The sequence below is a fragment of the Perca flavescens genome, chromosome 12, assembly GCF_004354835.1.
Source record: "Perca flavescens isolate YP-PL-M2 chromosome 12, PFLA_1.0, whole genome shotgun sequence".
Classification (NCBI taxonomy): domain Eukaryota; kingdom Metazoa; phylum Chordata; class Actinopteri; order Perciformes; family Percidae; genus Perca; species Perca flavescens.
Window position 1 is genome coordinate 14,502,121 of NC_041342.1, and position 13,593 is coordinate 14,515,713.

Consider the following 13,593-nt stretch of genomic DNA (forward strand, 5'->3'; position numbering starts at 1 on the left):
CATTTACATTTATCTCTGATATCCAAAATTTTGTTTCACAATCTGCAATGCTAAAGGATAAGGCAGTTCCATTTTTAAGGCATTGCTGCTTTGAGACATACTGGACCAGAGGGTGAGTCATGGACTTGTATCAAGTCAATGTACATGAGAAACAGAATACATTTTATAGGCATTGGATAAGAGCCCAAAGAGAAGGGAAAACGTATTTTGTATTTTTGAGTGTTGCATGTTCGTGTCTGAGAGAATCTCAGTGAGCTACAACCATCATTTGAGTCTGCTTAGCAGCTGACCAGAGGTCAAAGCTCAGACAGAGATCAGAGTAGAGCTGTGTGGGTTGATGTGACCATCTCTCATTGCTGGTAATTTCCATACTGGCCCTGTGGAGAGAAATGTGACAGACTCGTGTTACTGACCTCATCAGAATAAAGACATATATTCACAAATCACAATGGGGTGCAAACAAACATCCGTGGTTTCAACCACATCATAATGCAAACCATGATTTATGGATGCATTTGCTGGTATTGACCAGCAGGTGGCAGCATGGCCTCACAATTCGAACTTTATACCTCATGTTACAGCAGCAAAATGACTGAGGACACAGGATATTCCTTAGTAAATAGTGGACACTTGTTTTAAGTGAGACAAATTCAGTGCAAGAACAGTAAGAGTTGATGCATTTCTAAACAGGGGTCGAAGTATGTTTGGCATTGATGGAAAATACAATGGGCACCAATTTTGGAAACAAACTATGATTTGACAGCCTGATAAACATTTTTAATTCAAATAGTGTTATCATAAGCACAATTGTCATCAAAACCGGTGCTTTTAGCTGTCTCACTGCAGAGTAAGCATGCTGTGTTTCAAGACCTCATAACTTACAATTCGACCCCTGGTTAATAACAAAATAAAATAACAGAAACAAAAAAAAAAAAAAAAAAAAAAAAAAGAGAAAGATGGAAAGATAAAGACAAAAGAGAGACAGAAGAAACATAACAAATGCAAATTAAGGCTAGGTGTTCAAACGTCTAGATTGGACGTTGAGGTCTTCACAGCAACCATTACCTTTGCTTCTTACAGAGCTAGTCAGGGGTTCAAATCCCCGGGTCTTTATTTCCTGATGTGCCCCTGAATATTCAAAGATAAAGATATCAAAGTGTAGCTGTGGTCCCCACATAAGACCACAGGAAATACAGGGCAACATATAGATCTCCCTTTAAACACTAGAGCAGTCTACATCAAGTTTAAGGAAGAATCCCTGTAAAGCCCACATATTTCACTGAACTGGCATACCTTATTAGCCAGGATATGTAAGACTCAAATAAACAAGTGAACGACAATAGTAACACATACACTCTCTTGGGAAGAACAGATTTAAGCCAACAATATGATGACAGCATGCAAAAACATACTACCTTTTAATATTTACCTTCTAGATTCACTCACATTGGTCTCTGGTCTCACTACACAAAATATACAACCAAGTCTGGCAATCAACATAATAAAAAGGGACAACCTAAGGCCGATGCAATAACAAGCTGCTGGGACTGTCCGGTGTTGTGGGTATACTCACCTGGTCATAGCCATAGGGGCGTTGCTGTTGGCCCTGTGGGGGTCCAGGTTGGGGAGGGCGATAGCCCCCATACTGTTGTCCCTGCCCCTGAGGATAATTGGGATACTGTCCCGGGGCACTTTGGGCAGGACCTACGGCAAACATTGAAAACTTAAATTTAAAATGATGTATGTTTGACAGAGTAAACTTGAAACAACTTTGAAAATGCCGTTGGGCACAGACAGCACAATGAAAAGTGTAGCCTGTTTTTTTTCTTTTTCCTTTCTTTTAATAAATGCAATTTTTGGTCTTATCACCAGCTTAGAAAGAGATGGGACTATGGAACTCAGGTTTGGACTTAAACAAAAGAACACAGTGTGAAGACAGCCCGAGGTTCGCTCATTATCTGTTTCGGTTTCCTACTTGTCACTCTAAGAACTCTAGGGAATCCCTCATAGTTTACCATCACTAATGGGCTGCAATAAAAAAAAAAGCTGATGGATGACAGGAGAAGATGATGGATGTGTCAGACCCATTTGTTTAGGCTGCCTCCACGTCTGACTTAGTAATGAATGAGAATGAGTGAGTTGGGCAGGAGCCGGGCGCTGGTTTCCTAATTCAAGGAGGCATCAAGGAGATTTAGTTGGTCTTCATTAAAAGGAGCAGGTTTCATTTAAATAAATAAAAAAGAAAGAAAGAAAAATAAATCACTTCATCAGCCCCCATACACTGAAGCTATCAACGCAGGTGCTGTGGAAGAGCACGCATTGCTTGACTGTGGCTGAAGTCAAATGAGGCCCACGCAGCATCGTTAGGAGCTCATAATGCCTTATGCTGTTGAGCATAACCTTGTGGGGGCCTGCGAGAGAAAGCATGTGTGTGCCAGATGGATCTCACCTCACAGCCTCTGCCTCTCTGCTAGCTCATTACTAACACGAGCTCTGGCTCAGACAGACGGTGAGTGATGGAAAGTTCCAGTGAAAAATAGGATGACAAAGAAGACCAAAGAGCTGCAGGAGACTAAATGCTTAGATTTTTTTTGTTAACATACTTTACTTATTACTTTGGCTGAATCCCAAAGCCACACTCATTGGTAATAGGTATAATTTAATGAAGTGCTCCAACTTAAATCTCTCAGAATTCTTTCAATTCATATTTTGCATTTGTACATTAGCTCATTACCTTTTCTGTCATGAGCTCCAAAGCATGGTGACTGCTGTGTCTTATAAATTCTCAACAATGATTAACCCTTGTGTTGACTTTGGGTCACATTGACCAGTTTTCAATTTTTGTTTTATATCAGAAAATATGGGATTTAGAAATAAGCGCTGAACATGTGTAGAGGAAAAATTTAACAATTCAAAACGTTGGAGAAGGCAAAAAAAACAATTTGAAAAAAAAGGCGTCAAAAACTTGTGTTTTTTTTCAAGGTTGACGGGAAGACAACACACACACAACCGGTCAAAAGTTTTAGAACACCCCAATTTGTTTAGTTTTTTATTGAAATTTTAGCAGTTCAAGTCCAATGAATAGCTTGAAATGGTACAAAGGTAAGTGGTGAACTGCCTGAGGTTAAAAAAAAAAAAAAAAAAGTAAGGTTACCCAAAACTGAAAAATAATGTACATTTCAGTATTTTACAAAAAGGCCTTTTTCAGGGAACAAGAAATGGGTTAACAACATAAAGCTGTTCTGCAGCAATGGAGGTTGATCAAGCTTTGAAAGTTGGTGCTAGCAATTCCCATAGGTGTTCCAACTTGTCTGGATTACTTACAACCCCCTCTGTTTGTATAAAAGTATTGCTGGAACACACTGTGGAACCATACCCTCGTGAACATTATATGAACGGTATTGTACTGCAGAAAGTAGTGTGTTGCTATAAAAATGGCAAGAAAAGGCAATTAACAGAAGAGAGACAGACCATCATAACACTTAAGAATGTTGGCCTTGAGTGTCCGTGAGTACAGTATTCTTCACCATCAAAAGGCGCTTAGAAACTGGGGGAAACTCTCACAAGAAGAGGTCTGGCAGACCCAAAGCCACAACAGAATCAGAAGACAAGTTTCTGAGAGTCAACAGATTGTGTGATAGGCGGCTCACAGGACAACAGCTTCAAGCACAGCTTAATAGTGGTCGTAATAAGCAAGTCTCAGTTTCAACTGTAAAGAGAAGACTTGGAGCTGCAGGTTTGATAGGTCGAGTTGCAGCAAGAAAGCCATTGCTAAGACGTCAGAATAAGAAAAAGAGGCTTGCCTGGGCCAAGAAATATCGTCAATGGACTACTGAGGACTGGAAGAAGGTACTATGGACTGATGACATTTTTGTACGCCGTCGAGTAGGTGAAAGGACGGTTCCTCAGTGTGTGACATCAACTGTCAAACATGGAGGAGGAAGCATGATGGTCTGGGGCTGTTTTGCTGGATCCAGGATTGGTGATTTGTACAGAGTGAAAGGCACCCTGAACCCAAACGGCTACCATGGCTACCGCAGCGCCATGCAGTACCCTCTGGTATGCGCCTAGTTGGTCAGGGGTTCATCCTACAGCAAGATAATGACCCAAAACATAAGTCCAAGCTATGCCAGAACTACCTTAGGAAAAAAGAACAAGATGGTAAGCTTAAAAACAGGGAGTGGCCAGCACAGTCCCCAGACTTAAACCCCATTGAGCTGGTTTGGGATGAACTGGACAGAAAAGTGAAAGCAAAGCAACCTACAAGTGCCACACATTTATGGGAACTTCTGCAACAGAGTTAGAAGAACTTTCTGAAGAATATTTGATTTCCATTGTAGAAAGAATGCCACGAGTGTGTTCAGCTGTTATATCTGCCAAAGGGGGCTACTTTGATGAGTCAAAAACTTTGAATACATTTTCGTTTATAAATTGATTCCATGATTTATTTTTTAACTTAAATTGTTCATTTGTTCTATTCTTTCATTTCAGAGTACAGTACGACATTGAACTGCATAAATTTTAATAAAAACCTGTAAAAATTGTAGTGTTCTAAAACTTTTGACCGTGTGTGTGTGTGTGTGTGTGTGTGTGTGTGTGTGTGTGTGTGTGTGTGTGTGTGTGTGTGTGTGTGTGTGTGTGTGTGTGTGTGACACCTGTAATCTTGATTGCCAATGTTAATTTATCCCCAATTTCAGATTACATTCCTGCAAGAATATGTCTGGTTGTGTAGTTCTTGGTTCTTACTATATCCCAGGATATCTGCAGGAATCCTGTAAATTAAATACCTTTTAAGACCTGTTTCATACGTTTTAAGACCTCATTGTCACTTCAAGAATTGCATCCCCTCCTTTGTCAGGCCAGGTGAGCGTTACATAATGAAAGGCTAAAACAGTAAAAAAAATCATTGTTTAATCCCAACATGTCGAAAAAGACACTTAGGAGGTGGACGCATTATTTGGCAGACCTGGTTTTGGATTTTAGAGATCTACTGTTGGATCAGGACTTGAGCATCAGCTGGTTCAGGTGTGCTAGAGCAGAGAGAACTGGAAAATGGGCAGGTAGGGGTACCTGGAGGTCCACAGTGTAGGCCATTATTATTAATATCATTAGCAAGGTCCTTTCTATAAAGAATAAGTGAACGGTTAGTCATAACTTTGTTTATTTAATTGATGAAACATTATGTATACGTTTTATGATTTACAGAATATGATTTTATAAGGCAAACATTGCCAGAAGAATTACATTTTCAGACAAAGACTGATGTGTACATAATGCAATCATTTTTATTTCTAAGATTATTTATTACTGTGCACCCCAAAGTCTGCACATAAGCCCTCAAAAACCCACGGAAAACCTGATCTATTCTTTAATGTGTAATTTGTATGCATGTACATTTTAGGATATTTACAATTCAGAAATTGCTCAACTTTTTATCCAAAATGCTAAAATGCAAGGAGTTCAAAATGTGTGGCTGGCAGTCAACACACACTTTGCCCGATGTCTGTAGCCATCAGCCAAAGCTGCTCTCCCATTCCCTCAGAACAGTGTGTCATATCAAACCGAAGCACCAAGAGAAATGCTAATGTGGTGCAAGCCACCACTATACTGATTAAATTTCTCTTCCAAGCTCCCATCCTTGAACCAACCATTCATTAAGGTGGTTCTTTAATTCCTTGCTCTTGATGTCTTGACATGCATTTGGCACAGTTACATTTCCAAGGGGCAGTAACCACCAACTCACTGAGGAGGAATTATTATTCAACACTTAAAAAAGGTAGCCAAAGAGAGCTGATAGTGCCTCCTGCAGGACAAATATGTGCCCCTATTCGAGAGAAGGCAACTCACCGTAACCCTGCTGCTGTGGTGGGTAGCCCTGTTGACCTGGGTACTGCTGTTGAGGAGGGTAGCCCTGCTGCTGCGGAGGGCCTTGCTGGTATGCTTCCTGCTGTTGGCCATACTGGGCATTACCTTCAAGGGGCAACAGCAGGCAATGTGAGCAACATGTTGACAACTATAGCGCAACAGCACAGCAGAAAGGTGACAGCTGTAATTGAGCCAGCCATGTTTTAAGAACTCATGTGTTGTGTGTTGTATTTTTTTTCAAAATGGCTGGACTTTCTTTACCTCAAAAAAGGAAAACACTTGTGTTTAAAAAAAAAAAAAAAAAAAAAGTCAGAAGAAAAATAGTGTAGTCAGTAGAGAAAATAAATAAAACAAACAAATAAGTTAATGTTAATTGGACAAAGAAAGAGAAGGAGTTGTTTATTATAAATCTGTAATATTTCCGCGTGGCTGCTAAAGTAATAATTCCACCCCTTAACACACCAACAGGGAGAACATTGGCAGTATATCAAGTGTAATATCATCTAGAGGATAATGCAGAGGTAGCATATTTCTCGGAAATGGTGGTTTATAAGTCACTAATGCTGCTTATCTGCAAATCAGTGTGCACAAAATCTGTGTTACCTACAAAGAATGGCAGCCCGAATGGCAATATCAATACTCTGGCTACCACTCCAAACACGCAAACAAGTAACATGCCATGGAGTTTTAAAAGTATCACATGTGGCATTTTTACATGCAAATCTGAAGGATTAACATTTTACTTTAATACAACTTTGGCCATTAAGACTCACACAAGACTCAGTCCCTGACTTTTCTTTCACACCAACAGGTGAAGCAACAGCCAAGATTGGGGGGGGAGGGGTGGCAAGATAAGACTGGGTAGGTGCTAACTTATCCCTGGACTGCAGCACCTTTTGGAATAGGGTGTCATTTTGAGGATTTCTCAAAATTAAGAGGCCATATTTTTTCTTTGATAGAGCCCAAAGTCACTTTGATTTCCCAGAAAATGAAGAAACTGAAACATTGGTTTTGTCACAGTCTCTTAGCATCATTTGTGTTTTAACACAACTCCTGGGTTTTGTTTTTGTTGGTATTCTCCAAGTGACTGGAGGGTTCTCCTACCTTCTGAGGCTCCCTGTCCTGCGTGACTGTACTGGTCCCCATAGTAGTCTTCCTGCCCTGGGTACTGCTGAGGGGGTCCTACATACACATACACACAACATACACACAAGTAGATTCAAGGTGTTGTTGGATCGGTTGTGTGAGGGGAAGAGTGGAGAGGATGGATTCCTTGCCGCTAGTTCTTGTTAGAAAGATTTTTTTTTGGTCACTCGACTAATTTTATAATTGGAGGCTTTAGGTTAAATGTTTAGTCATCAAGATGTCTGTGAGTTGCAGAAGTGGAAATTGAGAAGAACAAGAGTAAGAAATGCACGAGTGTGGGTTAGGAAGAAGAAAGACCAACACTCACAACTTGCACACTTAACAGACACACTCTGAGGGGTATACCTTGCTGTGGGGGTCGGTAGGGGGGCATTGGCCTCTGCCCCATGACATGGTTCCCTTGGTTAACCTGGCCCATCATGCCCATTGGGGTCTGTTGTCCTTGGTAGTGCTGTCCACCACCACCAGGAGGCATGTTATACTGCTGAGTGGGAGGCTGCTGGTGCATCATGGGGCCTGTGGTACACCAACAAAGCGTTAACTCTCAAAATGGTACTAGGTGGAAAAACCATACAAGCAGTATACGGCTTATCGAATGCAGGTGAACGATGTGACGCAAGCACCAATAAGACAGGTGATAAGGCACTGGAAATCAATACAACCAAGTGGAAACTAAAAAGTTATTTTACCTTGACTGGGTTGCATGTTCATGTTTGGCCGAGGCCCATAGTTTCCCATGGGCTGGCCCTGGGTCATGTTCATTTGGCTCTGAGCTGGTATGCCCTGAGAAGAAGGGACAGTGTGATTGTAACCACCCATCGAACCATGGCTGCTGGGGGGCATATTCATAGAGCCACTGGGCATGTTTGGGGGCTGGTTGGGGCCTGGACCGGGACCTTGCATGGGCATGTGATTAGGCCCTGGAAAACAACAACAGAGGAGATTAATGACCTTGTTTAAAAAAAAAAAAAAAAACATAAATATTCAATACACATACTTATGTGTAATTTCCATCACATTGTGATGTGCACTGTGTTGCTCTGTGAAAAACTGTAATCTGAAGCTGTGCTTCTATATAACAAGAATGGTATGTAAAAAATAAAATACCTTGATGACATGTTGGAGGTTTGGGGTTCACCCAAACTGTAAGCATCAATAATCAATCACCTGGACCTTTGTCTAACCAGTTAGTTTGGGTTTGCATCTTATTTTCATTTATTCATCTTGCAATATTTAACCTGCTCTATCCACAAAAAAGCAACTAAATCTTTTAAAATTTAAATGTAGATAGATTTCTCTCAATTAAGGATTTATTAGTTACCACTATTTACCAAGTAAACACTAAATGTCTAACACATTGTATACTAACAATGCAACTGACTTCACTACAGTTCCAATGACGGGGCAAAAGAGCAGATCAGAGAACACCAAGGTTCCCATGTGTTAAATGAAGAATGGGAAGTTGCGAGGAAAAAAGGACCTCCAATGGAGGACAACTCTTCCATGGTGCAGGAGCTACAAAGGTTCTCCAAACTGGCCAGTCTTAAGGATGGTGCCTACTCTCTAGTCACCTAAATGACCAGACATGTTGGGTCTTTAAGGCCTGAACAGGGAGAATCATGGTGAGGCCCACTTTATAAGTAATGCCATAATAGTGTTTCAAATGTATATTCCCTCTTGTGAGCTTCCAATGGAAATCCAGGAAAAGAGCATGGCACAACTTAAGTGAACACTGCCCTACCAGTGTTAAAGCAACACCATATTTTCAACATTGTCTGGTTTCTAATGTGTCCTGGAATATTACCCTTTAGAATGTACAATCTTTTAACATAATTAAATATATACATGTGTAAACAAAATACAAATATAGCACAAACTGAAACAAACCATGATACTTAAGGAGAGAAAAACCATGATCAAATGAAGGACAAGTCCAAGACCACCAGCGCTGGCAAATGGGTGACATCATCCTTCAGCAGAGCGACCTACCTCACAGTTCTGTGGTGTTGCTAGGCAACCCAAGTGAGACAGGGACTGAGGGAGAAGAAGGGGAAAGAAAAAAAGAGAGAAAGACGAGGGAGGAAAGGTTATGGGGGGTCACTTACCAGGCATCTGTCCATTCATCTGGTTCTGCATGTGTGGGGCTGGAGGGCCACCGCTGACCATACCCTCAGAGGGCATGTTGTGACCATGAGGAGGCTGAGGGGGGGGCCCACTTTGGTTCATCCCACCAGGGCCCAAGGGCATGTTCTGAGTGGGCGGCTGCAGGCACAAAACAGATAGAAAATCACACATCAGCTGGCTAGAAACAGGAGTTTTATTAAAAAGAGGAAACTGATGAAAATAGCAGATAAAAGCCAAGATCTCTGCATCAAAGTATAATGAATGTACCTTAATCAATCAAGGATGATAACAATTAAAAAAGAAGATATAGTATATTCACAAAATTAACAAATAGATATGCAGTAGTAACGCTAGGCATTATCAATGACTAAAAAGGTGTTGAACACATAAGCCATTATTATTTAACTAATTGTAAATCAATCTGATCTACTGCAGCTTTATATGATATATGATTGGGTGGATTAAAATGAATGGGCTACTAAGCAAAACCCAAATATGTAATTTTTTTTTTTTTAACAAAGTTTAGTGCATCGAACAAGTTCATAGGAGTACTCCAGTGCATCTGGCCTTTTAACCCCTTGTATGGGTCAAGGTCCAAAAATGCTGAATTCTACACTTTTGATAATCTTGACATCACTGGGGTTATGTTTCTATTAGTGTAACCTGACAGTGTCTCAGTAAATGTAATACTGCACTGATATTTGTTCAGACTGCTTACGTTAAGATTCTTGAGTAATTGTTTCAGTAAATGTTTACCTGAACCAATACAAAAATGACTTGTATTGGACATGAGCTAAAACAAAAGCTCAACATTGACAGGTGAGCTCAACATTACCTTACGATGCAGAGAGGTCACACTGTTATATACAATTCAGTCACTCAAAACAACCAGCAAGGACCAATACTCACAGCAGGGAGGAGAGACTGCATGTTTTGATTGGAGTCTGCTATCGTGGCCAGGTACACTAAATTTCTGTGCAGCATCTGTTGATACCTGGGCAGTTGGAGAGTCATCAATGCAGGCTTTGTTTATTTAAAATTACTGTAAGGCATAAGCAAAAGGGGAAGTTTCTTAACTTACTGTGAACATTCTGCTGTTTTGCCTTTACTCTGGAAGTCCATTATACACTGGATCAGCTGGTTGTTTTCGTCAAGTAACTGCAACAGCAAATGCAGAGGTTTATATTGCATTGATTACACACACTTTACAATTAGTAACACGGGGTAATTTTGTAGGACTAGCACTTTGCTTTCTGGTGGTTAATCTGCCGTAACGTTAATTTAACAACAACGGGGAGGACGAGGGCGTTTTTGTGAAATGTGAGTGTGCGTTTCTAGCTAACAAAAGACACGTCTTGCTAGCTAACGTTAGCTGTTCTCCGCTAACAAGACGGCAGGCCCCTATTCATTTAAAATAGAATTTTACGTTAGTCCAGTAAATCGACCTAAAACGCATCGTGTACACGTGGCGTCCTGACTCCAGAGACGTTCATATTCACCGCGCTTTGACCCTGCAAAATTGTTCCCGATCTAGTCACCGTTGGACTTGGATGGGCACTGCTACTTAGATTAGCTCAACGGCTAGCACCGTCTGATACAATTGCCTTCATTCTGAGACGCGCTAAAAACATGAATTACCTTTTGTATTCCAGCTGGTGTTATGTCACCCTTCCCACGCTGCCTGTGAGGTGCAAACGCCACCGACATGGTGATTCTCTATGAAATTAAAGTGAACTAGACATACAAGTCAAAAGTAGCTAACACACTTAACAAATCGGTAGAACTCAGATCACACAGTTCAGAATAGGATTCAATTTCGTAATGCAGTGGTCCGTTTTGGGGGGTGGTTACAGCACATTTAAAAACATAGTCGAAGATTATTTTTTATTTTGATTACTCTGGCATATGTGATGTTCACATGTATTTGTGATACATTATCATGTTTAAACACATGAATTTATATAGTTGAAAGACCCAATACATATGCTTAATTGAATTACAATTTCACCTACTTTGTTGTATAATGGAACAGTCTAAATCTAGTCCAAAAGACCACGGGAAATGGACTGCTCAACAACAAAAAGGGAAAGACAGTCAGAGCTTCGATATATGTCTATACAATATTATTAATAATTCAAGCAGTTTTAAGGCAGTAATACCTGATATCAATGTTTATTAGTCGTAGTTGTTTGTGTTCAGTTCACTCACATTGTACCCTGATTCTACATTAACCGTCACTAAATAAAATCAAACGAGTCATAAAATAGCTAGCCGTTTTTTTACTGTAACTTTTAAATTAAAACTACTGTTTACGCAGAGAAAATAAAATAGTAACTAAATATTCCAATCCAATTTTGAGTAGCAATTTCCTCTGGCGAACCCTAGTTTTGGTATCGCCCCAGTTCAGAGGTCATGCGCAGGCGCTGTTTTCAACACACGGCATCTTCGCTAACTAGCTGAATCATTTGGTGGAAGTCTCCCTTTTTCTTGTGATTGTACGTTACTTGTCTTGCATTGCAATGGCGGCAAGATACGACAGAGCTATTACTGTCTTTTCTCCCGATGGTCATCTCTTCCAAGTGGAGTATGCACAAGAAGCTGTAAAGAAAGGTTCCACAGCGGTAAGTCCTAAAATGAAACTAATGCTAACGTTAGCACACGTCAGTTAGCCAACCAGCTAAGCTAACGACTAGCAGGTACGCTTATTATTACTCATGTATTTAGCTTATTTTGTTGTTGCACTCGAGTGTTGTGATTTTTAACAACCATGTCGGGCTGATCATCTGTAACTTCCACATGTAACGGTAATGCAAGAAATATTAAACAGCTACTGAACATGAAAAGAGTATCACTAGCGAGCATTTTGCCGCTGTGTCACTCTCACGATAGTTTCAGTTTCAATGTGATCATGTCAACTAACACTAGCTTGCTAGTTTACACATGCAATATTTGATTTCAAAGCGGCCAGCTAAGTTAATTTAGCTCCGCCAATTGCTTAACGTTTAACAATAAAATGTTAGTAACGACGCAGGGTTACATGTCTAACGTTATATGGAAATGCCCATGTTAGTTACTAGGCGGCTCCACAATTGCTCTAGCTAGATAGCTAACGTTACATTTGAAAGCCACTGTAGTTGCAGCTAACGTTACCTTGATTACAGGTAACGTTAACGTCTATAGTAGTTAGTGTAACTTAGCATGTATAGGAAGTTCAGGAAGAATTAACGTTGCATCTAACTTTCGGATTGCATCGAAGTCCATCGAATCCTGCGTGAATGGTCACCTTTCAAACCCTAAAAATGTATAGAAGAGCTTGTAGCTTAAGAGTAATTGTTTGGGTGTAATCCGATAAACGGCAAGCCAATTTTGTTGAATAGCCTTAGATATAAGACTCGGACTTGACTGTAATAAGTGTGTTGAATAGGCATCTAAACCTTTTTAACTTTAAGCTTGAAGACATGGGGGGTGATGACGCATGCCTTTGGTGTGGGAGATCTGGGTTCATTTCCCACTGCCATACATCAACCAGTGTGTCCCTGCGCAAGACCCATAGTTGCTCCAGTGGCGTGTGGCCTCTGACATATACTGTATAGCAATTGTAAGTCGCTTTGGATAAAAAGCGTCACCTAAATGACATGCAATGTAATGTAACATGAAATGACAGGTGTCACATTGGTCGTTGCATGGCATTGTTGGGGCTGTCTGGGTTCCTGAAACCTGTCCCAAAAGTTTTTTTTTTTTTTGTTATAGTGGAAAATTGGCTGAGGAAATGAGAAGCACTTTGGATTCCAAAGATGAACTAAAGTAAAATGACCTGTACTGAAGTTATCCGATCTGATGATTTCTTTCTCTGCAGGTGGGAATCAGAGGTAAAGACATTGTCGTCCTTGGTGTTGAGAAGAAATCTGTGGCAAAGTTGCAGGAGGAAAGGACTGTCCGTAAGATATGTGCCCTGGACGAGCATGTCTGCATGGCATTTGCAGGTACTTCAAACCACAAAACTTTATTCAATAACTATATAATACATTAATTATGTAACAGGGCATATACTGGACTAATGGACTAAAATTAGTTGTCACAAACACTATGTCATCACAGATCTCTAAACCATATATTAGGTTTTTGTCACTTAAATTTCCTGTTGTATGTTACCTGTATCTTGTATAGCCAATTAACCTCTTTTAATGTGTTTAAGGCCTGACAGCAGATGCCCGTATTGTGATAAACAGAGCTCGGGTTGAGTGCCAGAGCCACAGGCTAACCGTGGAGGACCCAGTCACAGTGGAATACATCACACGCTACATAGCTACACTGAAACAGGTACCTAAACTTCTTACCATTCATTTCTTGTTTAATAATTGCTTATTAATTCAGTAAAAGGCATCTGTAAGATGTTTTATATTCAGTGGGCAAGAACATAAAATAGCTTATAGTTTCAATTTTTCTGCTCTGAGAATA

The 13,593-nt window shown here is 40.3% G+C and overlaps 2 protein-coding genes across 7 annotated transcripts in view; one reads left to right on the top strand and one right to left on the bottom strand.

Moving 5' to 3' along the window:
• Positions 1-262: 262 nt before the first annotated feature.
• ss18 (SS18 subunit of BAF chromatin remodeling complex) lies at positions 263-10,956 on the bottom strand. Of its 6 annotated transcripts, XM_028592520.1 has the most exons (11): positions 10,774-10,956; positions 10,217-10,293; positions 10,045-10,129; positions 9,117-9,273; positions 7,701-7,931; positions 7,357-7,527; positions 6,970-7,047; positions 5,848-5,970; positions 1,574-1,704; positions 1,066-1,128; positions 293-377 (listed from the first exon to the last, which is right to left on the bottom strand). In XM_028592520.1, exons 1-10 carry the CDS (start codon positions 10,840-10,842, stop codon positions 1,111-1,113), a joined length of 1,140 nt encoding a protein of 379 aa, XP_028448321.1. In that variant the 5' UTR covers positions 10,843-10,956; the 3' UTR covers positions 293-377; positions 1,066-1,110. The 6 variants fall into 6 exon arrangements, 4 of the variants coding, with proteins under 4 accessions (XP_028448320.1, XP_028448323.1, XP_028448321.1 ...); XM_028592519.1 differs by lacking the exon at positions 1,066-1,128 and having other exon boundaries at positions 263-377; XR_003693856.1 differs by having other exon boundaries at positions 342-377; positions 1,066-1,704.
• Positions 10,957-11,512: 556 nt separating this feature from the next.
• psma8 (proteasome 20S subunit alpha 8) overlaps positions 11,513-13,593 on the top strand; it is a 5,900-nt gene continuing 3,819 nt past the window's right edge. The window contains exons 1-3 of the mRNA XM_028592523.1: positions 11,513-11,756; positions 12,992-13,118; positions 13,331-13,455. Coding sequence (XP_028448324.1) covers positions 11,655-11,756; positions 12,992-13,118; positions 13,331-13,455 — 354 coding nt within the window. The 5' untranslated portion in view covers positions 11,513-11,654. The remainder of the gene's footprint in view (positions 11,757-12,991; positions 13,119-13,330; positions 13,456-13,593) is intronic.